This window comes from Urocampus carinirostris, chromosome 15 (genome assembly GCF_059441175.1).
Source record: "Urocampus carinirostris isolate Australia breed hairy pipefish chromosome 15, RoL_Ucar_1.0, whole genome shotgun sequence".
Taxonomy (NCBI): domain Eukaryota; kingdom Metazoa; phylum Chordata; class Actinopteri; order Syngnathiformes; family Syngnathidae; genus Urocampus; species Urocampus carinirostris.
In genome coordinates this window covers 23,505,249-23,529,605 of record NC_142363.1, presented here as the reverse complement: position 1 = coordinate 23,529,605, position 24,357 = coordinate 23,505,249, and the positions used below count along the sequence as shown (strand labels likewise).

At 38.2% G+C, this 24,357-nt stretch overlaps 2 protein-coding genes across 3 annotated transcripts in view; one reads left to right on the top strand and one right to left on the bottom strand.

Moving 5' to 3' along the window:
- Positions 1 to 12,604, top strand: part of slc7a14a (solute carrier family 7 member 14a) — a 42,769-nt gene extending 30,165 nt beyond the window's left edge. For both annotated transcript variants that reach the window (XM_088355253.1, XM_088355254.1), the window contains 4 exons: positions 1,434 to 1,581; positions 1,824 to 2,310; positions 4,382 to 4,618; positions 7,571 to 12,604. In XM_088355253.1, the coding sequence (XP_088211379.1) occupies positions 1,434 to 1,581; positions 1,824 to 2,310; positions 4,382 to 4,618; positions 7,571 to 7,827 (1,129 nt within the window). In that variant the 3' untranslated portion in view covers positions 7,828 to 12,604. The remainder of the gene's footprint in view (positions 1 to 1,433; positions 1,582 to 1,823; positions 2,311 to 4,381; positions 4,619 to 7,570) is intronic.
- Positions 12,605 to 15,210: 2,606 nt separating this feature from the next.
- LOC148351921 (claudin-11-like) lies at positions 15,211 to 21,007 on the bottom strand. The gene is made up of 3 exons (XM_088354466.1): positions 20,692 to 21,007; positions 18,362 to 18,526; positions 15,211 to 15,529 (listed from the first exon to the last, which is right to left on the bottom strand). Exons 1-3 carry the CDS (start codon positions 20,915 to 20,917, stop codon positions 15,264 to 15,266), a joined length of 657 nt encoding a protein of 218 aa, XP_088210592.1. The 5' UTR covers positions 20,918 to 21,007; the 3' UTR covers positions 15,211 to 15,263.
- Positions 21,008 to 24,357: the final 3,350 nt, after the last annotated feature.

The following is a 24,357-nucleotide window of genomic DNA, read 5'->3' as shown; positions in this document are numbered from 1 at the left end:
GCCCCTTAGCGGAGACACAGACGCGTACTTACGTGGAGGGAATTCATTAAGTAACAAAGTACCGACTTCAATGTTGCCTAATGTAGCAGAGTAAAAGTACGTCTTTTTCCTTCACAAATTTACTCAAGTAAAAGTAAAAGTATAGGGATTAAGAAATGCTCCTCGAAGTACATAATTTCCCAAAACTTACGCAAGTAAATGCGAAGGAGTAAATGTACTCCGTTACTATCCCTTGGTTATGAAAACTTCCGGTTCAATCCAGAAATGAACAATAGTGAAAATTGAAAAATACTGTCACGGATGTTTACACTAAATGATCGCTGATTTGCTGATTATACTGTCAATCAAAAAGTGATTCAACCTCAGATAGGCTATAGGAAATTACTCTATTACATTTGTTTTTGGTAAATCAATATATATCTAGTCAAGTCAAGTCATGTTTATTTGTATAGCCCTTAATCACAAAGAGTATCAAAGGCTGCACAGACAACAGATTATTAGAAAAACCACAGACTATTATGACACCATCCCCTGATCTAGAACCTACATGAGGGCAAATAATACACAGATATTGTCAACATAAATTATAGGTTATTCATATGCTATAGAATAGAAGTGTGTTTTAAGCTTAGATTCAAACATTTCCACTGAGGTTGCAGATTGAATCTCAGGGGGAGAGCATTCCACAGCACAGACGCTCGAATGGAGAATGCTCTCAAACCTGCGGATCTCTTCTTGACTCTTGGGATCACTAGTAGTATCTGATAATATAAATCAATAATGATCACTCCAACCCACAAAAAAATACATATATATATATATATATATATATATATGTATATATATATATATTATATATAAGTTAAATCCTCTTGGGGGGGTCTTAGTGGTCACAGGGCCCTAAGCAGCCTCTTAATTTGCTCATGCCTCTGGTTACAAGTTACTTCATTTGGAAAATAAATTCAGTTAACCCTCAGATTACTGACACCAAAAAGTAGCGCATTACTCTGAAAATGACTATCTGCAGTAAAGAAAATAATTAATTAAAATATTAAAATGGTAAAAGGTAAAAAAATATATAAAATAGAATGATACATTTATGTAAAAATAAAATAAAATAATACTCAAATTGAGCAGTTTTTGTCACCCCCATTTTTTCAATTTACTTGGCAAAAGAAAGCTCAACATGTCTCAACCAAAATACCAAAAAGGTAGCATCCTGCACATATTTATCCCAATTCTTTTTTTAAAATACTAAAACAACCTTTGTTTTTCCTTAACCTGAGCACATAAAGTGAAAACATAAGACAGATTTTTCAGTAAATATAAAATAAAAATACCCAAATTCTTAACAACGACAAAATTTGTGTCATGTTAAATCATTGTTTGATTTTCCGAGTGGATCATTTTTAAATATTTTTCTGTCCCCTTAGGTTCTTGGCCAACGTATCACCATACACGGAGACCCCGGCCGTGGCATGTGTGGTATCGGGTTTCCTGGCGGCGATTTTGTCGCTTCTGGTCAGTCTCAGGGACCTCATCGAGATGATGTCCATCGGCACGCTGCTAGCATACACGTTGGTGAGCGCAAAAATTTCACATTAGCACCCTTTAGAGGTATAAATAGGCCTGAAAAAAAACAACCTGACCCAGCCACGCGGGTATTAAAGCCCGATCCAACCTGAGCCCGGCTAATTCACCTTATTTGCAGGACCGAGCCCAAAGCAAACCCAAAATTTCAAATTCTGATTTAAAGTGATGCATTCAGGGCCGCGTGGATTCATCAGTTTCCCTGATATTGGTCTTGCTATGTCCTCACTTAGGTGAGCCTTTGCGTCCTTCTTCTGCGCTACCAGCCTGAAGGCGACATCCACGGTTTTGTCAACTTCCTGTCCGAGGAGCAAAATGCCAAACGTAAAGAAGGCGTCCTGGCGGAGATCGAGAAGGACGCCAGCTCGCCAAGCCGCGAAAACGGCGAGGAGACCACAAATACGTGCGGGGCCAAAAATTTGCCTTCTCTGGGCGACAACGAGATGCTGATCGGCAAACCCGACAAGAACGCGTACGCCGTCGGACACCCAAACTACGGCACCGTGGACATGGGCAGCGGCATTGAAACGGAAGAATCGGAGGGCGGCGCCACCCGACGGCTCAAGAAACTCTTGGGGCCCCGTTACTACACCCTGAGGATTCGATTGGGGCTCCCGGGGAAGATGGACCGGCCCACCGTGGCCACTGGGAAGACGGTCACCGTGTGCGTGCTGCTGCTTTTTGTTTTCATGTTCGCTTTCTGCTCCTTTACCATATTTGGTAAGTAGTGGCGTTCCATCGGGGATGATGGTTCGATTTTCTGCCCTATTTACTTCAACTATCTACACTTAACCTAAAATGGGTTTTGAATGCAAATTTATGGGATTTATTATTTGCCCTTCATAAAAATTAATGGCATTTTTTAAACTACATGACATAGAAACATGTTGTAATCTAAGCACCTGGACTCACTCACTCAGTCTCTCAATAAAAAAAGAAATACACTCACTCAAAAACAAAAACACAAAATAATGTACTCACTCACTCACTCACTCACGCAAGTCAAATTTTTTTATATAGCCCTTAATCAGAAAAATGTCACAAAGGACTGCACAGGATTGCAATTAAACCGTTACCTGATCTTAAACCAACAAGCGGGAAAGGAAAAACTCAAAACCTCAGCGTGAGAGGAAAAAAGAAACCTTGAGAAGGGTTCTCACAAGTGGTAATCCACTCACTGACTCACTCACTCACTCACTCACTCACTCACTAATGAAAAAAATTACTCAACCGCGAAAAAAGCCCTCACTAACAAAGTGCTCATCTACTCAAGCACTCAGTGACTTAATAATGTAAAAAATCACTCACTCACAAACAAAAATGCTCACTAACAAACTAATCACTCACTCACTCACTCAAAAAGAAATAAAATCCATCACTAGCAAAAAACGCACTCACATACAAAAAAGCACACTCTCACTCACTCACTTACTAACACAAGCACTGACCTAGTGACTCACTCACTCACTCACCCACTCACAAACAAAAGCATTTACCTAGTGTCTCACTCATTCACCCACAAACAAAAGCATTTACCTGGTGTCTCACTCATTCACTCACAAACAAAAGCATTTACCTAGTGTCTCACTCATTCACCCACAAACAAAAGCATTTACCTGGTGTCTCACTCGTTCACTCACAAACAAAATCACTTACCTAGTGACTAACTCACTCACCCACTAACTCACCCACTCACAAACAAAACCATTTACCTAGTGACTCACTCACTCACAAACAAAAACACTTATCTAGTGACTCACTCACTCACTCACAAATAAGAGCACTTACCTAGTGACTCACTCACTCACTCAAAAACAAAAACACTTTCCTAGTGACTTACTCACTCACAAACAAGAGCACTTACCTAGTGACTCACTCACTCACTCACAAACAAGAGCACTTACCTAGTGACTCACTCACTCACTCAAAAACAAAAACACTTTCCTAGTGACTTACTCACTCACAAACAAGAGCACTTACCTAGTGACTCACTCACTCACAAAAAAGCACTTACTTAGTGACTCACTCACTCACAAACAAAAACACTTACCTGGTGACTCACTCACAAACAAAAGCACTTACCTAGTGACTCACTCACAGACAAAAGCACTTACCTAGTAACTCACCCACTAGTTAGTCAATCACTCACCTACTCACTCACTGACTCACAAACCAAAGCACTTATCTGGTGACACTCACAAACAAAAGTATTTACCTAGTGACTCACTCACGCACTCACTCACAAACAAGAGCACTTACCTAGTGACTCACTCACTCACAAAAACACTTACCTAGTGACTCACTCACGCACTCACTCACAAACAAGAGCACTTACCTAGTGACTCACTCACTCACAAAAACACTTACCTAGTGACTCACTCACAAACAAGAGCACTTACCTAGTGACTCACTCACTCACAAACAAGAGCACTTACCTAGTGACTCACTCACTCACAAACAAAAGCACTTACCTTGTGACTCACTCACTCACAAAGAAAAACACTTACCTGGTGACTCACTCACTCACAAACAAAATCAATTACCTAGTGACTCAATCACTCACCCACTAACTCACTCACTCACAAACAAAAGCACTTACCTAGTGACACTCACTTACTCACACACAAAAACACTTACATAGTAACTCACTCATTCTTCCACATTAATAATAGAAAAAAAACACTCACTAGTAAACAACAGCACTCACTTATTCACAAACCAAAACACTTACCTAGTGACACTCACTCGCTTACCAAGGGGCCGTTTAATGACCCTAAGCCCCTGGTTGCAGGCGCGAGCAGCATCCTGGAGGGCCGCTGGTGGGCGGTGTTGCTGCTGCTGTGCCTGTTTGCGTGGCTCCTGGTGCTCCTGTTGGTGCTGGTGCAGCAGCCGGAAAATCCCAAACGCCTTCCTTACATGGCGCCTTGCGTCCCCTTCGTGCCCGCCTCCGCCATGCTGGTCAACATCTACCTCATGCTTAAACTCTCCGCCATCACGTGGATACGATTCTCCGTTTGGTGTCTCGTAGGTGAGTTGGCTCCCGTCCCGGCGGGCACGTGACGAAACCCGGCGGGGAAACATCTTAGCTAACACTTAGGCCAAAAAAGAAGTCAGTGTTTGTACTGAAGGATTTTATACATTTGACAATAAAGGATTGTATACGATTGACTCATAATATGTTAGGTTAACCCCAACACTTGTAATAAAAACCTGCACTCAAAGAAGACACAGAGACGTGAGTATCACTTACTTGCAAGGAGAGATGACCATAGACTGCCTGTTACAGTCTACTAGACACTCTGAAAAAGTCTATTTCGTTCTTACCTTTTTAATGTATTAGGAACGCCCTAGTTTACATGTTTCTTCTGCTAAAGGGAGGGGGAGTGACAAAAAAAGTTTGAAATCTGTTTTCACAACAACATCTTATCGTATCAAAACCTGTTTGAACTTACAACAACATGTTATCGTAGCAACAATATTACTATTATTGAACTAGGCAAGAATGGCACACTAAGCAAGAATATACACAGTATGCAACAGTAGAATAACTTATTTACAGTTTAAATCCATCATAATGCAATGAAGATTTTCACTGAGTAGGCTTTAGTTCAATGACAGGTCAGGCTGTTCCAAATGCAGAATTTTTTGTCTAGTTCCGTTGATAACAGGACTCTGACGGAGGACGGCAGGAATTGTCTTGAGAAACGCTCGGTGTTGTTTTGAGCACCCCAGACATCGGGACGCTCTTCTCCGGGATCGTGAAGCCCAGGGGGCTTTCTTGGGGCGCCCATGGGAGAAGTCGGCACGCCATTATGCGGGGAGAAGATTGCCAATAGGAGAAAGCTAAAGGACTTGAGAAAAAGGCTTCCCAGAGACGCCAACGTCGCTAATTCGTCCGTTTTCGATGGCGTACACTTAGTTAAATTGTTAATGAAATTAAATTTGCCCCGTGTGGAAATGTCGGCTTCCTGTTCATCTTTTCCCACAAGAAACGAGCGCGCATAAATTGTTGGGTGAATGTAGGTTGTGTTTGGTTAATGGAGTCAGATAACTAATCTGAACTTGGTAAACGGTACTTTTTGATATTTAATTCCCAACAGTACCAACGCAAAATCTGGGCCAAAAGTAAAAAACACATATAAAATCATTCAGCCTTTTGGGTCAATCAGAGGATTTCTCCTTGTTTGACTTTTTACCCATCCATTTTTTGCACCGCTTATCCTCAGTAGGGTCCCGGTGGAGCTGGAGCCCATGCCATGCAGTATCGGCAGGGGACACCCTGAACTGGTTACCGGCCAGTCGCAGGGCTCACAGGGACTGACAACTCACTCACTCATTCACGTCTAGGGATTTTACCATCTAGGGTTATTTAATACATTCATCCTTTCGGGCCATATATGGGTTATGTATTTTACCCTTGCCTAACGACTGTGTCTGCAAACGTTTGGTTATTCATTTCAACCCAATTGTTGGGTAGAGTATTACTTTTTTTTTTTACCTTTTTCAGTTATTCAATACATCTGTCCTTTTTAAGCCATACATGGGTTATTCTTTAGCCTTTTTTAACTCTCTGAAATTTCAACTTTTGGGTTATTTATTTCAACCCAATTTCGGTGTAAAGTATATTTACTTCTGGATTTTACCTTTTTCGCGTATTCAAAACACCTGTCCTTTTTAAGCCACATATGGGCTATTCTTTACCCTTTTTGAACTCCCTGAAATTCCAACTTTTGGGTTATTTATTCCAACCCAATTTCGGTGTAGAGTATATTTACTTTTGGATTTTACCTTTTTCGTGTATTCAATACATATGTCCTTATTAAGCCATATACGGGTTATTCTTTACTCTTTTTGAACTCCCTGAAATTCCAACTTTTGGGTTATCTATTTCATCCCAATTTCGGTGTAGAGTATATTTACTTTCTGGATTTTTACCTTATTCGTGTATTCAATACATATGTCCTTTTTAAGCTATATATGGGTTATTTTTTACCCTTTTTGAACTCCCTGGAATTCCAACTTTTGGGTTATTTATTTCAACCCAATTTAAGTGTATAGTATATTTACTTTTTGGATTTTTACCTTATTCGTCCATTCAATACATATGTCCTTTCTAAGCCATATATGGGTCATTCTTTACTCTTTTTTAACTCCCTGGAATTCCAACTTTTGGGTTATTTATTTCAACCCAATTTCGGTGTAGAGAATATTTACTTCTGGATTTTACCTTTTTCGCGTATTCAAAACATCTGTCCTTTTTAAGCCATTTATGGGTTATTCTTTACCCTTTTTAACTCCCTGAAATTCCAACTTTTGGGTTATTTATTTCAACCCAAGTCCGGTGTAGAGTATATTTACTTTTGGATTTTAAGTTTTACATTTATTCAATACATATGTCCTTTTTAAGCCATATATGGGTCATTCTTTATTCTTTTTTAACTCCCTGGAATTCCAACTTTCGGGTTATTCATTTCAACCCAATTTCGGGTCTAGGGTATATTTACTTTTGGATTTTACTTTTTTCGTTTATTCAATACATCTGTCCCTGGAATTCCAACTTTTGGTTTATTTATTTCAACCCAATTTGGTGTAGGGTATATTTACATTCTGGATTTTTACTTTTTTCGGTTAAATACATCTGTCCTTTTTAAGTCATACATGGGTTATTCTTTACCTTTTTTGAACTCCCTGGAATTCCAACTTTTGGGTTATTTATTTCAACCCAATTTCGGTGTAGAGTATATTTACTTTTGAATTTTACCTTTTTCGTGTATTCAATACATATGTCCTTTTTAAGCCATATATGGGTTATTCTTTACCCTTTTTGAACTCCCTGGCATTCCAACTTTTGGGTTACAGTATTTGTTTTACTCTCTATAATGGATTTGGATAAGTTGTGTGGTTTTCAAGGAAATTGTTTTTTTGAGTTTTCCTGAGAACTTTTCGGAAATGCTACTATCGCCCCATGCTTTCCCTCCAGGCGTGCTAATCTACTTCGGCTACGGCATGTGGAACAGCACTTTGGAGATTACGGCCCGGGAGAACGAGGCCCACGCTTCCACATATCAGCGCTACGACCAAGGCGTGGACGAAGGCTTTTGCGGTTTCGATGACGATTTTTACCCTCCGCCCGAAGTGACGCCGGTTCGAGCGCCGCAAGCCCAACCGGAAAGCGACGGGACCCCCGTCCACAAACCCGGCACCGCCCCGGCCGATGAGGACCCTATGGATTTCTGAAGGGCCAGACTTTTTTCTCTGAATGTGTCGCCAGGGGGTCGGGCCCGGTAGCGTGCATGCTAGCATGAGGGTGGGTTGCTGTTGTGTGCGGACTCTGTCGCTGCCGGGTTTCTTCACCACAAAATACAGAAAAAAAGATGGCTTCCCTAAACACTTACAGCAAAGTGCAGACTTAGAGGCAGAGAAACGTCGAAGAGGGCGCTTTGCCATGCTATGCTACAAAGCCGATCGCTCGCTTTGCTAACTGACACCGAGGACAAGTCAGCATGTCTTCTTCTATGGTAAAAACAGTGTAGAAAAAAAATGTCTGAAAGGTTTTATCAACAAGGGCACCATTGGAATTTTAAATAATGTATTCATAAAACTATAGGCTCAAAATAGCTCATTTTGCCCATTTTCCCAGTAAATTTGACCCCCACCCACCCAAATCGGGGTTGTTTTGATAGAAAAACAGATTATTATGTGTAAGAAAATATCCAAATTAAAGGTTGACCTGAGTAACAAGTGGTAGCACAGATGTTTGACTGAAATGGGTTCATTTTGGGCTATAGCTTGGATGAAAAAATGGAAAAATCTCAATTTAATTCATTTTTTAAATGTAATAAATAGAAAATAATGGTATTATATATCGATATATTTATCATTTTTAATTGGTTTTAATCCCAAAATTAGGTTTTTTAAAACACGTTTTTGTTAAATTGTTATTGATTATTAAATTTAATTGAATACAAATAGAGAAAAAATATTACAATTATTTAATTTAAAACATTACGCATATTTGTTAAATTATCGTCCTTAATAGTTAAATTAGATGGAATACAAACTAAAAAAAAAAACAATTGGGCATAATATATAGATAAATTCAATAAATAAATGGAAATAAAGTAAAATAAGTAACAAAAAACAATATAAAATTATAAAAATACTATATTGAATAAATGCATTAAATAAAAATGTATATCACTATTTAAAAAAAAATGCTCAATGACTAGAAAAAAACATTTATTTTTAGATCAATGAACCAAATGACAAATATGCTAATTCCCGCCAGATCGCTTAATGTGTGCTAAACTAAAAAGAAAAAAACCCAAGTTCTTCAGCAAGAGAAAGCAGGTTTTTCTGTTCTCACACTTTGTCCTCACCCTTCCTTCTGCTCGCGCTAGTGCCTTCCAGTTCTGCCATGTGATGTTTGTTTGGGTTAGTCTCGTTGGGTTTCGCACTCGGTGTTCCCGTTCGGCTGCTTGCTCATTATGTTCTGCATGCGGTGCCCGTTTTCCGGACGCCATGTTTTGTTGGAAAAGGGACATATTTGCTCTTCCCTCAGTCCTTACTGATAAGTGCATGCCTTTTGGAAAGACACTCTGTGCTGCTTCCTTGATGTTTTTCCGTGCTGCCGCTACTTCTTAACCCTAACCTAAACCATAACTTTGACCCTAACATTGGCCCTAACCCTAGCGCTAAACTTAAATACAAACCTAGCCCTAGCCCTCTCCATTCCCCTAAACTAAATCTTAGCCCTAGTCCTAACACTAGCCTTAAAACTTGCACTACAATTGCCCTTACCTTAAACCTTACTGCAACAATAAACCTATCCAGGACCTTAGCCCTAACCTTAACCCTAGCGGTAACTTTAACCCTAACCTCAGCCCTAGCCCTAACCCCAACCTCAAACGTAACCTTAACCTCAGCCCCATCCCTATCCCTAAACTTATTGTTAACCTTAACCCTAGCCTTAACACTAGCCCTAACCTTAGCCCTAGCTCCATTCCTATCCCTAGTCTTATCTTTAACCTTAAACCTAGCCCTAACCTTAGCCCTAGCCTCATCCCTAAACATATCTTTAACCTTAACCTAGCCCTAAGCTTAACCCAAGCCCTAGCACTGAACTTACTTTTAACCTTGACCCTAGCTCTTAACAGTAGCCCTAACCTAAACCCTAGCCTTAACACTTGCCCCCACCTTAACCCTAACCTCAACCCTAGTTCTAAATCTATTCTTATCATAATATCACCCTAGCCCAAACCTTAGCCCTAACCCTAGCCCCACTCATAGCACTAAACTTTAACCTCAAAACTAGTCTTAACAATAGCCCTAACTTTAACCCTAAAATTGAGCCTAGCCAAAGACTTAACCCTGACCTGAACCCTAACCTTAACCCTGGCCCTGACCTGAACCCTCGATCTACAGTGTATACCTTAAACTTAGCATCAGCCCTAACCTTAATTCTAACCTTAACCCTAGCCATAATTGCAACTTTAGCCCTAACCCAACCCTAACTTTAACCTGAATCTAGCCCTAACCTTAACCTTTATTGTTTTGATCAAGGTTGTTGTCAAATGATATAGGAGAAGCACAACCAGGACGTTTTGCTGCTTACTGATTAGCTTTTCTAAGTTTTTTCAAAAGTAGCTTACCCGTCATAGTAGTCTCTCAATATAGACGTAGCCTAGAGCCTTTTCATGTTCTAATCTTGTAAACAAGGTTTATGTCACCAAAAACAATGCTACCAGTCGTCAGTTAAATTCTAAGTGGAAAAGGGAATATTTATATACATTTCTAAAACCCGTTTGCCTCTCTTTGCTGCATCTGTTCCCTTTTTTAAAGGTGAAGCCTTATTTATCGAATGCACTAAAGTCAAAGGGCCCCACGCCAAGCCCCGCCCCCCTCCCATTTCACAAAGGGTCCTCATGGACAACAAAAACACAAATTCCGCTCGTATACCTTAACCACTTCACAGCCAAACTTGATTTTTTTGTGTTTTGTGAGTGTGATGAGAGTCACGCATGCACCAGTTGGTCATTGGTGGTAACCACGGCGACACAAAAGCCTTAACTACACTTTGACACCAGCCAATCACAATTTAGCTACAAATCCTATCAAAATTCACAAATTCCCATACATTTTCGGAATGTTAAAAATAATTCCACACCACGCTTACTTCTTACATCCCACATTCACATAAAACTATCGTATTAATCTGTGTATTACCTGCATTCATGTGTAACACTTTGAGCTAATTTGTTTTATTAAAAAATCAGTATAAAATTTTCTTTCACATTTCCTTAGCTCAAACTAAGCAGAGGAAGTGACAAACATTGTTGGATCCGAACGGCCATGATTCAGATAAATTTGACCAACGACAGAAAAGCATAGCAGAAAGATGCCTGACAAACATGGCAGCGCCTACTAGGTACGGATTCTGTTATGTAAAAGAAGTACACTTTTCCCAACCTATTAATATTTATGTAAATTACCATTGGTATAATGGTTCCTCTATTTTTGGCCATTATTCAAATTAGAGGTAAGATCGGGCCGAAAAAATTTTAGCCCGACCCGACCTGAGTCGCGGGTATATGAACCCGAACCCGAAAGAATAACTTGATGGCACCTAAGAGAAAACTATATTCTGCAAGTTACATGCTGCCGATGGTAAAAAAAATTGCCAAAAAGCAGAAAGTTTGTAAAGCTATTGACAAGAAATGGAAATGACGTCTGACGAGATGGAGGTGAGAAGAGGAAGCCGTGTGGTTTTTACCCCAACACAGTGGTGGAAAATTTCTTTGGATTTATTGATTTTGAGTTAAACTGCTAGTTTAGTAAGCATTTTCATTAACTAAATAATTACTTGAGTAAAGTGCATACTGTGTACAAAAAAAACGCTAGAGAGAACCTCGACCGCCCCGAATTTCGGGCCGGGTTCTGGCCCAAGATCTTACCTCTAACATGAACTATGAACACAATACCAACATAAATTTAAAATGTATTTATTTAATGTCCTTCAAAGTTTGATTCATCTTCAGATACACCAAAGAGCTTCCCCCAATTTTAGTTTTTGCGTTACATCTTTTAGTATCGACATTCTTTAACATTCATCTTCGGTACCATGACAAAAATAGTGTGATAAAGAGACAAAATCCAACGCCTCTTCGTATATCATCCATATCACTGGTGCTCCAGTAGTTAAGATTCCGCGCTCTCACCACCGTGATCCAGGTTCCATTCCCGTTGCATCCAATGTTTTGCAATTGTGGTCGACACGACTGCATAATCACAATAATAAACCAAACCTCAAAAATAGTGCGATAACGAGACAAAATCAAACGCCTCTTCGTATGTTATCTATATCACTGGTGCTCTAATAGTTAGGATTCCGCGCTCTCACCACCGTGATCCGGATTCCATTCCCGTCGCATCCAATGTTTTGCAATTGTGGTCGGCACGACTGCACGATCACAATAATAAACCAAACCAAACCAAAAGGTTTTAAAAAAAAAAAAAAGTACATTATACATGACCAAATACGGTATACTTTGAGCGTATCCAAAGCGAGTTCAAGAGTAAAATTGGACATTTCCAAGAGCACATCGTGACATATTTTTCTAGAACAACTTCCTGGAATCGACGCCGGAGTAGGAAAGTTTATTTTTAACAACGTAAAGATTATTTACCGAGTATATTTAAAAAAATGTAGCCAGCATAGCCGAGAAGCCGAAAGATGTTTTATACGTTAAAATGATTCGACACAAAATATGAATTTCTGTCCTTCGTGTGCTTCCCTGTGCTCTGTTTGTTGTCGTTCTTGCATTATTAAGAAATAGATATACTGTATTATTTTATCTGTTGTAAAATGTAGTTCTCGTTATGATTATATTTATTATTATGATTGAACTATGTGTGTGTAAGTTGTTAAAAATGCTTACGAGTGCTGGTTGACGGAATGATGTGATGTTGTTTTCATGAAATGTTCTTTATTGCAAATATAAAAGTTTTAAAATTATCAAGTGTTTTTTTTTTAAGGAAAGGATGAAAACAAGTTCGGGAAATGTTTTTTTGTTATTTGCAATTCATTGTTGTGGTTTACAGGTCATGTTATGAGAACAGAACAGCATGCGATACTTCCCGTATCGCACTACGAGCGTTTTCTTATCTGAGTCAAGGTTTATGACTAATAGACATCATAGAAGTCATCACATTTCAAGGAAGAAAAGTAAGCGTTTTTCCTTTTTTGGGAGTGAAACACTTTATTACGGAAAATAAGAACAAGGAATAAATAAACAGTAAATGGGCTGAGTGAGCTAAACTAACAAAAATGACGAAACGTGCTTTAGTCAAAACAATAGTACAGCAAATATCTTAGGTATCTGTTCTCGTATGTAAATGTAACTGGAGAAAACAAAGGAACTAAGTAATATCCAAAATATTTGGCCAGGTCTGATTTTTTTTCTTTGTTATTTTTGAATGTGCAGATTTTTTTTTTTTGTTTAGTTCCTGGGGTTTTTTCCCCAAAAAATATTTTTGGGGAATTTATTTTTGGACATTTTTCAGTTTCTTTTAACAAAAAACAATTCACATATTCCATTTAAAACCTGGTTTCAAAATAAATAACTGTTTTTTTTATTGGTAAAACATTTATTTTCAAACCATGTCAGGAAAAAATATTTATATATTCCATTCAAAATTGGTGTAAGAAATACATATTTTTCCGAATAAAAAACAGAAATTATTTATTTTCAAACTGCATTTTAAATGGGAAATAATATTTTTTTCCCATAACAAAGCATTTACGTTAAATATTTAATTCAAAATATAGTTTAAAAATAAATGCTTTTCTCGTAATAAAAAAAACAACAGTCTTTTACTTTTAAACCATACTTCAAAGGGAAAATATAAATTATTTTTGTTAAAAGAAACAAAACAATCCTTTATATCCTATATAACTTGATTTGTATTACTATTATTTCTTCTTTTTTATACATAAAAAATGAGTTGTTTAATTTTAAAACCTATTTTAAAAAGAATAATTACAATAAAAAAAACTGAAAAAATATTCTAAAATGCAAAAAAAAACCTTCCAGAAATAAATTTAAAAAAATGGTATGAGAGTCACCTTATAAAGTATGATTTACCTTTGTGTAAAAACAACCACCAAAAATTTAACAGAATTTGTTTTAATTATAATAAGAAATATATGATCATTTTTTTGTCCCTTCAAAGTCATAGTGAGACTGCAAGTCATTGTGGCTCATTGTTCTCTGGTGCTTCTCTCAGCATTGTCTTGCGGGCCACATAAAATTATGTGGCTGGCCACATTTAGCCCGCAGACCATAAGTCTGACACCAGTGATTTAAGTAAATGCAAATATACCCCCAAACCACAAACACATTCATTGCCAGTCTTACTAAAATGGATCTTTGATGTATTTGGCAGAATAGCTAAAATGGATATTTGACGTCTGAAGCTGCCAATTGCAGCGTAGCGAGAATAGATCTTTGACGTCTGTACTAGTTTTTGGTGGTATAGCTAAAATTAATATTTGACATCTTTAACCACCAATGGCATCATAGGTAGCACAGATCTTTTACGTCTGAAGCCCTCTATAGTTCTGGATATTTGACCTCAGGAGCCACCAATGGCAGCATAGTTCAAATGAATTTTTGACATATTTAGCCACAAAATAGTAGCATAGCTACATTTTATATTTTACATCCAAAACCTTCAATGGCAGCCTAGCTAGCATGTTTTTATGTCTGTATGTGTTTCCGGCAGCATAGCTAAAAGGGATATTTGGCGTCTCGCCGCCAATGGCGGTACAGGATAGCGAATATAGATCTTAGACGTCTGTAGTAGTCTATGGCAGTAACCCTCAAACTGATCTTTGACATCAGAAGCCATCAATGGCTGCATAGCTAAAAGGGATATTTGGCGTCTCGCCGCCAATGGTGGTACAGTATAGCTAAAATAGATCTTTGACATCTGTACTAGTTTTTGGTGGCATAGCTAAAATTGATATTTGACATCTTTAACCACCAATGGCAAGATAGGTAGAAAATATCTTTTAGGTTTGAAGCCGTCTATAGTTCTAAAGCTAAAATGGATATTTTACATCAGGAGCCATCAATGACAGCATAGTTCAAATGAATTTTTGACATCTTTAGCCACAAAATAGTAGCATAGCTACATTTTATATTTTACATCCAAAACCTTCAACGGCAGCCTAGCTAGCATGTTTTTTATGTCTCTATCTGTCTATGGCAGCATAGCTAAAAAGGATAGTTGGCATCTATAGCTGCCAATGGCGGTGAAGTATAGCTAAAAAAAATCTTCAACGTCTGTGGTCGTCTATGGCAGTAACCCTAAAACTGATCTTTGACGTCATAAGCCATCAATGGCAGCATAGCTAAAATAGACTTTGGCGTTTTTAATTACAAAATTGCAACATAGCTGAATTTGATACTTTATGTCTGAAGAGGCCTATAGCGGCCTAGCTAGGATGGATTTTTGATGTCTCTATCCGCCTGTGGCAGCATAGCTAAAATGTATATTTGGCGTGTATACCCCTCAATAGCAGCCAATGAGTTAGTGAAATGTCACGTCAGTCCATGAACCGTAAACCCAAAAGGCAAAACCACTGAAAGTTCTCGGTCATGAGGACCTCATTAAACATGGACGCTTTTGGCGTGGTTGGAGGAGACGGGCATAGAAACGGGAGGTGCGGCCTGCCTAGCGTACGCCACCATTTTTCCACCTTCCTGGTAAGACCGTCCCGCCGCTGCTCCAGCGCAGCAAGTGAGGATGATGCTAGCTAAGAGTGACAGGACCACGCCCACCCAGCCAGCATATAGCGAATAGCCAAAAGACATCAACTGTCCGCTCAGATACACGGCGAGGGAGAACCACACCGTGGAAATTGCACCGCACAGCCCTGAAACAGAAACAAGTACAAACAGTGAAATGAGGCCGGGTGAACGTAGCATTTACAGCAGGGGTGTAGCATTTACTACTCTAGATATTTGAAATTACAATCTGAAAAACTAAACATTGTATTTCACACATTTTTCTAATAGTAGCTTTAGGCGTTTCCAGAAGTGGCCATTTGGAGACAACGAGTTAAAACTTTGCATGTGTGTGTTTCACTTTGGTCATTTTTTAGACATTGTGAAAGAGTTGTAAATGTTTGACTTCTCTTTTTGGAGATGAATCCATGATTGTGCACACTTGTGCATTAAAATGGTGCGTAAAAATGTATCACTATTCACACTTGATAAGTCTCCCGATTTGGTCGGGAGACTACCGCTTTGGCTACGATTCTCCCGCCTACCGATCTGGGAGCAACATCTACTGATTTCCAAAAATTTCTTTTTTTTTTTGAGGTCGCCGAAATTTTTATGTGAACAAAGTTTTGCCGATTAAAATGTAGCCGAATTATTCATAGTCTTTATCATCGTCTTTTTCACCGTTCTGCACCAGAAAAAGCTTTGATCGAGACTCGGCAATCATAATCTCAACGAATAAGAGTGCTACATATGACTATGTTAAAGAACACCAGAAAATTTGGAATAATCAAACATTGTAATAATCACATGTAAACATAAAATAACAATAAAGTAGATTGAAAAACGATTTTTATTGTCATCTTTTCAAATACTAATAATAATAATAATAATAATCGCGTCGGGAAAAAAAATCTCCCGATTTCCCATTTCTGAAACTTAACATGTATGACAATTTGCGCTCGTTTACCTTCGGCTCTGATTTGAATAAACACGGTAAATATGTACATATTTTCGTTGGAAATTTGATTGGATGACCAATGTGTCAATCTACATTTGAATCGGTCACTATTGGCTAAATATTTTGGAGGATGAATCTGTCATGACAAGTTTTTTGTTTTTTTTAAACAGGCCCTCATAGGTTGTCACAGGATAAGAACCGGCAATCAGCCAAATCTAGTGTCAATCAAAAGGTCAGAGGCTGACAGAAGAATTGAAAGGGATATGATGAGTCTTTTAATATTTAGAGGGGAGTTTTGGAGTGAAACTAACGAATTACAAGAAGAAACATCGATTGAAGCAGACATGCTTTTAGGCGGGGTTTTTTTTTTAATCTGTCGGCATCATTGTTTGGTTCGGAGTAAATTTTTTACGCAGTTGGATTTATTCAACTCTTGGGAATATAACCAGACCATATTTTCAGGAGTATTGTATCACGAGTAGAATATCCCAGCGCTTTTAGGTCAGATATCCCGTTTTTATAGTTTTCAAGTATCTTGTTTCAGAATGATTGTGGTGTTTCTGTGATTGGTATATTTTGAAATGGTCTTCATATCTTGAATCTCCTTCCTTCTTTCTATGATTTTTGCAAATGCCTCACTCACAAAGGTTTCAGGTGATTAAATGAATTTAATATCACAGAGACAACCCAAGGAAATACAAAATGCAGTTTTGAAATGTTAAAAAAATCAACACCTAAAAAATAAATCTGTCCCTATGTGAAAAAGTAATTGCCCCTAAACCTAATAGCAAGTTGGGACATCTTTGGCATAGATAACAGAAATCAAATGTTTACGATAATTCCTAATGAATCTTTCACAATGCTATGGATGAATTTTGCCCCACTCTTCTTTGCAAAATTGAAAGGTTTTCTAGCATGAACTGCCCGTTTATGCCACAGCATCTCAATTGGATTTAAATCTGGACATTGACTTGGCCACTCCATAACTTTTGTTTTGTTTTTGAACCATTCAGAGGTGGAGGTGCGTTTCAGATTGTTGTCCTGCTGCATATATATACAAGAGTGTTTTGTTTGAGTTTGGGGGCAAGAACTGATTTCTGGATGTTCTCCTTCAGGATCTTCTGGTAAAAGCCAGAACTCATAATTCCGTCAACCACGCAAGTTGTCCTGGTCCTGAGGCAGTAAAGCAGCCTCAGATCATCTGAGATCTTTTTTTTTGAGTCATCAGTCCACATAATGTTTCTCCAATAGACTTGAGGATAATGAAGATGCTCTTTGGCAAATGCGAGAAGACCCTTTGTGTTATTTTGTTACAGCAGTGATTTTTACCGAGGAACTCTCCCATGGATAAATGGATGCCGTTTTTGACCAGTGTCTTTTTATAGTGAAATCATCAACTGAGGCCAGCAAGGCCCAAAGTTCCTTGGAGGTTTTTCAAGGTTCTTTTGTAACCTCCTAGATGAGCTCTGCCACTCTTGGAGTAATCTTGGGTGGTTGACCACTCCTGGTAAGGCCTGCCACTGTTCCCAGTTTTCATCATTTGTGGATAATGGCTCTGACAGTGGTTTGCTGGAGCCCTACAACTTTGGAAATTGCCATGTGACCTTTTCCGGACTGTAAAAATTTCAATCACTTTCTTGTTTTCTTCTGGAATTTCTTTGGATCGTGTCAATATTGTTCTTGAGATTGTGTAGCCAACTTCACTTTGTCTTTGATTCAATTTCCTGATTCAACACAGGTGGACGCAATACATTTTGGGTGTGGTCTGTGGAATTGATCTCAGCTTTCCCTAAACTACACTAGGTACAGTTTCTTAGTGATTTAACAAAAGGGGTCAATTACTTTTTTACATTGAGCCAGATAGGTTTTGATTTTTTGTATGTGTGCCTTAATAAAGGAAACTATATTTTCTATTTCTGAAACCTTTGTGAGTGATAAATATACCAAAGATCAGGAAGGGGGCAAATTGCTTTTTAGAGGAACTGTATGTTGGAAGTGGAAGGCTTTTCACAAAAGTCCTTACCCACGATGAGCATGAGGACGCCTCCAGCAGCAGCGCGCTTGTTTTTATCACCCTGTGCTCTCGTTTCTTTACGGGTGCACGGCATGGAGGTGGCGACCACGACCAAAGCGACCAATCCCAAAACGGAAGCCGTCACCATCAGTGCGCGTGTGGTCTGGACGTAGGCTGCATATACATAGAAACAAAATCGTTTTAAATGAAATCAACATGTGAAATTACTGTAAGACCATAACGGTGGAAATATAACAATAAAGACTTAAAACTTTCACTTTCTTTTAGGTTATATTTAAGTCAAGTCAGGTTTATTTCTATAGCCCTTAATCACAAGGAGTCTCAAAGGGCTGCACAGACCACAGATTATTGCAAACTACAGACTGTTATTACACCATCCCCTGATCTAAAACTACATGAGGGCAAGGAAAAACTCAAAAACCTCAGAGAATGCGGAAAATGAAGAAACCTTGAGAAGGCTCCGCACATGAGGTAATCCCATTTCCAGGATGACCAGGCTGCAATGTAATATTGGTAATAATAAAAGTAATAGGCAGTTAACTCTTCAACAGAGCGTATTCCTTTCATAAAAAGGTGAAAAAGTCCCATCGTCATCGTCTGGTCAGGAGGGATAAGGTTTAATTATTGAGCTAACAGTTATTTTATCTAAATCAAATATCTTAAATAATTAAACTACAGAATCTGATATAACAAGCTCAGTTCAGAGTTCAAGATTGAACCTGCTTTAACTTTAACTCATTCTAGCATCTTAACTCCCAAGTCAAAGCTTTAAAGTCATGTCATCGCAACAGAGTTATATTCAACTCTTGGGTTGAATTATATATTATTTACCATTACATTTGATATCAACTCTATACTTTACAATTGAGCTGTAACTTTAAGTAAAAGCTAATTCTGAGTTAACGGAAACTTGACTTTTAACTCCTGTTTGCTAATTTGCACTTAAAATCTACGAAATATATTACAACATATGTAAAATTTAGAAAATGCAATTGCAAAGTGTAATTACAAAAATATACACAGTCTAGAAACTCAAGAGTTTTATATAATCCAAACAATTGCTTTTACTATCGAAAACTCAGAGTTAAAGGTGACTAAAATCTGAATTGACAAAGACTTGACTTGTCCGAATAAAAGTTTTAAAGCCGTTGGGAGTTAAAGCTCATTTAATTCTGAGTTAGCAAAAATTTATCATTTAACATTTTAAAAATTGTAGTACAAATCTACTTATTTTACAAAGTACATACAATTTAGAAAATCAAATTGGAATTTGAAAGTACAAAATTGTTTCCGGAAATTCAGCAGTTAAATATAGTTCAACTAATTGCTCTATTTAGCTGTAATTCCGAGTTAAATGAATTTTAAATCTGAGTTAACGGAGACTTGACCTTTCACTTATATTTGAAAAATTGGAGCCAAAATATACCAAAAATATATCCTACAAAATATATAAAATGTATGAAATAGAATTCTAATGTAAAAGTACAAATACACACATATATATATATATATATATATATATAAAATGTTGAGAATCCCAACAGTTAAACATATTTCAACTAATTACCTTAACTCGCTATTACCTTGAGTTATGGGCTATTTAAATTTGACTTAACAAAGTATAAAAAATTTAAATATATATATATATGTATATATATATATATATATGCCCTGCCATTGGCTGGCAACCGGTTCAGGGTGTCCCCTGCCCACTGCCCGAAGACAGCTGGGATGGGCTCCAGCACCCCCGCGACCCTACTGAGGATAAGCGGTGCAGATAATGGATTTATATATACATATACAAAATCACAAAAATATTGGAATTTTAGAAAGAAAAATAACTATTTTTAGCTTTTTACCAGTATAATAATCTTTATGAAGTACATTATTAAATATATCCTCAATATTTAGGTACACCTTTTTATTAATATTTTCGGAGCTATTCTAAAGCCGTTTTAGGGGGTTGCCTATATGCAATGTAGCCTTGTATCCTAGAATATAATTGAAGTCATTTTCATTCTGCTGGTCCATTTGTTTTTTGAAATATTTTTTATATTATATAATATATATAAATGTATAAATATAATCTACTATCACTGCTTTAAAGTCCACAATCCTTTCAGTGGATATGTTTTCTTGATTTAGGTTGCAGTCTACCATTAAGGTGGAATGGTGGCTCCTAAAGTCAGACCTCTTGAGAACCAGTGACACATATATATGACAATAAATTGAAAAAATAAAATTAGTGTTCTAAGATAAAATAATTCAGGTGAACTTATTTTCTTTTATACAATACTGTTCTAACAGGTGAGATTTACCAGGCAAGTAGAAGATCTGGAAGGCCAAGCATCGTTGCATCCTGGCGGAGGAAACGCAGTCGGCCCAGGGGCCGGTGCTCCAAACGACATCTACCATGCTGCAAGTGTCCAATTGTCCGTATTTGCACAGGACGACCCAATCGTTGGTTGCTGTGGCGATCAAAATGCCCAACCAGCCCAGGCAGCCCAGCCCAAAAGCACACAACAGCACCCCGAACTTGGCCATGGCGTCCAAACGCGATCCCTAAATCTCCAATTCTGTAAATCCAAACGTTCCCGATGGGAAGAATCCAGAAAGACGAGATGATGAAGATTCTTCAAGAGAACTTTTAGTAAAAAAACGATTTTTATAGCAGAGGAGTGAGAGGGGAAACCTTGAGACATACCCCAAACTTTGCAGCCAATCGGTGACTTGTCCGTCAGTTCAGACGTGCCTACTCCATGGATTTGTTTTCACCTTAAGCTTTACAGCCACCTGGTGGTTAAAACAAGAGAAGGATTTAATTCTATAGCGATTCAGATAGTTTGCATACCTGTCAACCTCCAGGGCGCCTTGCCCTTACAAACTGTCGTATTTTCCCTTACAAAATCCAAAATTATACTACACGATTTTTCTTTGTGTAGTTTAACATGTTATACTGTACATTTGTTTCATTATATCATATATATTGTTAATTAACAATTTGTTGTGAGATACTGGGTTGCTCTAAATCAGGGGTGTCAAACTCATTTTAACTCGGGGGGGGGGGGCATACGATAGAACAAACATTCTGTCAGGGGCCGGACTAGTAGATTAAAGAGAAAGAAAAAGAGAGATGAAGAAATAAGAGAAAGAGGGAGGGATAAGGAGAGAGGGCGGGACAAAGAAAGAAAAAGAGAGAGAGGGAGAGAGCGTGAGTAACAAAAGATAAAAAGTCGTGAGAAAGGGGGAAAAGAAAGGGAGAGGAAGAAAGAAATCAAAAGAGAAATAGAAAGACAGAAGGAGAGAAAAGAGAAAAGAAAGCGCGAAGCGTATGAAGAGAGAAAGAGAAAAGAGAAAAGGGAAAAAAAGGCAGTTAGAGCAAAATAAGTTAAAAAGACAGAGAGTCAAAGAGCAACAAAGGAAGAGAAAAAGAGAGACACAGAGAGTGAAAGAGACAGAGACAGCGAATGGGAGAAAAGGGGTGGAAAAGAGAGAGAGAGAGAGAGAGAGAGAGAGAGAGAGAGAGAGAGAGAGAGAGAGAGAGAGAGAGAGAGAGAGAGAGAGAGAGAGAAAAAGAAAAAGAAATACAAGTACAGTGTCTTTGTACGAGGCACCTTTCTTTGGCAACATCAAGTTGACATATTTCAACCTGCAGCTGGTATTTCTCTTGCGCTTCTCTGAGTGTTGTCTCGCGGGCCGGATTCAATCCCTTAGCGGGCCTGATCTGGCCCGCGGGCCGCCTGTTTGACACATGTGCTCCACATGAATGAGTTTTATTATTAAAAAAAGTTCAAATATTAAATCACTTGGACGTTTACTGTAGAAGGAAAAATACATGCAAATATAATTAAGTAGAATACTACATTTTCTTATTCAAATTATTAATTCATTTACTGCATTGAATTATTGTTGGTAATATACTGATTAAAGGGATAACCACAAACCTGTCATTTTTTTCTTTTTCTCCTCTTAAAATTCCTTTTTTTCTTATCTTCTTTATACAACATCATAATTCGTATTATAATGCATCAAAGCAAGTGAGGCGTTTTAATGAGTTGAGCTGAAAAGGCCGGTTCTCTAAAAAGAGACAGACTTCCTTTCACTACACAACTACCACGGAATGATGCATGATGGGAAATCCCCAGGCGGCGGACGCATGCGCAAAGTAGCATCAAACACCGCTCGCTTCGTTTGAAACGAAAAAAACGATAGCGAGATAGAGGCTACCGCGGCGAACTCGTTTGACTTGATTGATTTGGCGTTTGGTGATAGTCGGTGTATACTGGATGGTACCCATCATTGACAAATTTGCGTTTTTCCGTACAGTTTTTCTCGTACGTCGTACACGTCTTAAAAGGTTTTTTTTTTTACTTTGTTTTTTTACACTTTGAAATCAAAGCAGATCAAAATGTATTCTTGGAGCACAGGGTGTGTCAAACATGCAGCCCGTAGGCCAGATCAGGGTTTTTTCCAACTTACAGGAAGAAGTCAAAAGAAGCGCAAGCGGAAAATAGCTGCAGTATTCAATATGTCCACTTGATGTCACCAAACCCAGATGCCACTATAAAGCAACCTGAGCTGGATTTATTCATTTTTCTGCCCTTTCTCACTTTCTATTGCATTCTATCTGTATTCTCTCTCTCACTTTCTCTCTTTATATCACTCTCCCTCCCTCTCTTTCACTCTCTATCCCCTCTTTCTCTTTTTAACTCTTTCCTTATTTCTCTATATCTTTATCACACTTTTTGTCTCTCTTTTTTCCTATTTCTCTTTTTCTGTCTTCTCTATTTTTTTCTATTCTTTTTAAATGATTCTCTTTTACGCTTTTGTCTTTCTCTCCTCCCGCTCTCTCTTTCTTTCCAAGTCTCTCTCTGTCTTTAATTCCCCTCATTCTTTCTTTCTTTATTTCTCTCTCCATGTCTCTCTCTCTCTTTCTCGTTATACCTCTCTTTCCTTCTTTCTCTCTGTCTTTATCCTTCACTTTGTCCCTCTCTTTTTTTTCTCTGTCTCTCCCTTTGGGGCGGCAGTAGCTCAGGAGGTAGAGCGATCGTTTTAGGATTAAGGGATCCCAGTTCGAATCCCGGCTTGTCCGTGTTACATGTCGAAGTGTCCTTGGGTAAGACATTAAACCCCCAATTACCCCCAATAAGCAGGTTAGCGCCTTACATGGCTGCACAGATCACGGCCGCTATTGGGAAATGTGAAGCACAATGTAAAGCGCTTTGGGAAGTCATTGACTTGAAAAGCGCTATATAAATGCAGATCATTTCATTTCATTTTCATTTCATGTTTTGCTTCCTCCTTTCTCTTGCGCTTCTCTGAGCGTTGTCTTGCGGGCCGGATCCAATCCCCTAGCGGGCCTCATCCGGCCCACGGCCCACCTGTTTGCCACCTGTGACCTAGAAGAAGCTGATATAATTGCCCTTAAAAAATGGTGGATAATGAATGGACAAAAAAATCTTTCTGGAAATCAGCTTTATCATCACCATTTCCAGAATATTTTCGAAATAATTTTGTTTCGTTCGAATGTAAGCCCAGTAACCGTCATTTTTTACTTGAAAATCAAATCTGAAAAATAAAAGGTGTATTGGCTATTTAATTAAAAGATTGTATACCATTTCCTTGGTACACCACTGTATTACACGTGTCTAAAAAAAGTATGTCTTTAAAAATCCTTCAAAAAGGAGAAAATTGTTTGTATTTCTACTCTACTCTTCAATTAAACCAGAAGATAGTTTATATTCAAAACTATCCCTTGTGAGTTTAACACAAACACACGTTTCCTTTCAAAACATGTGATAAAAGAAAGAGGGAAAGAACAAGAGGAAGAGAGAGATATAGAGGTAGAGAAAGAGAGAGGGGAGAAAGAAAGGAGAAAAGTGAAAGAGAGAAGGTAAGAGAACGAAAGTAGTTAAGAAAAAGGTGAGAGAAAGAAAGTAGTAAAGAAAGAGAGAGCGAAAAGTGAAGGAGAGAAAGAGAAATTA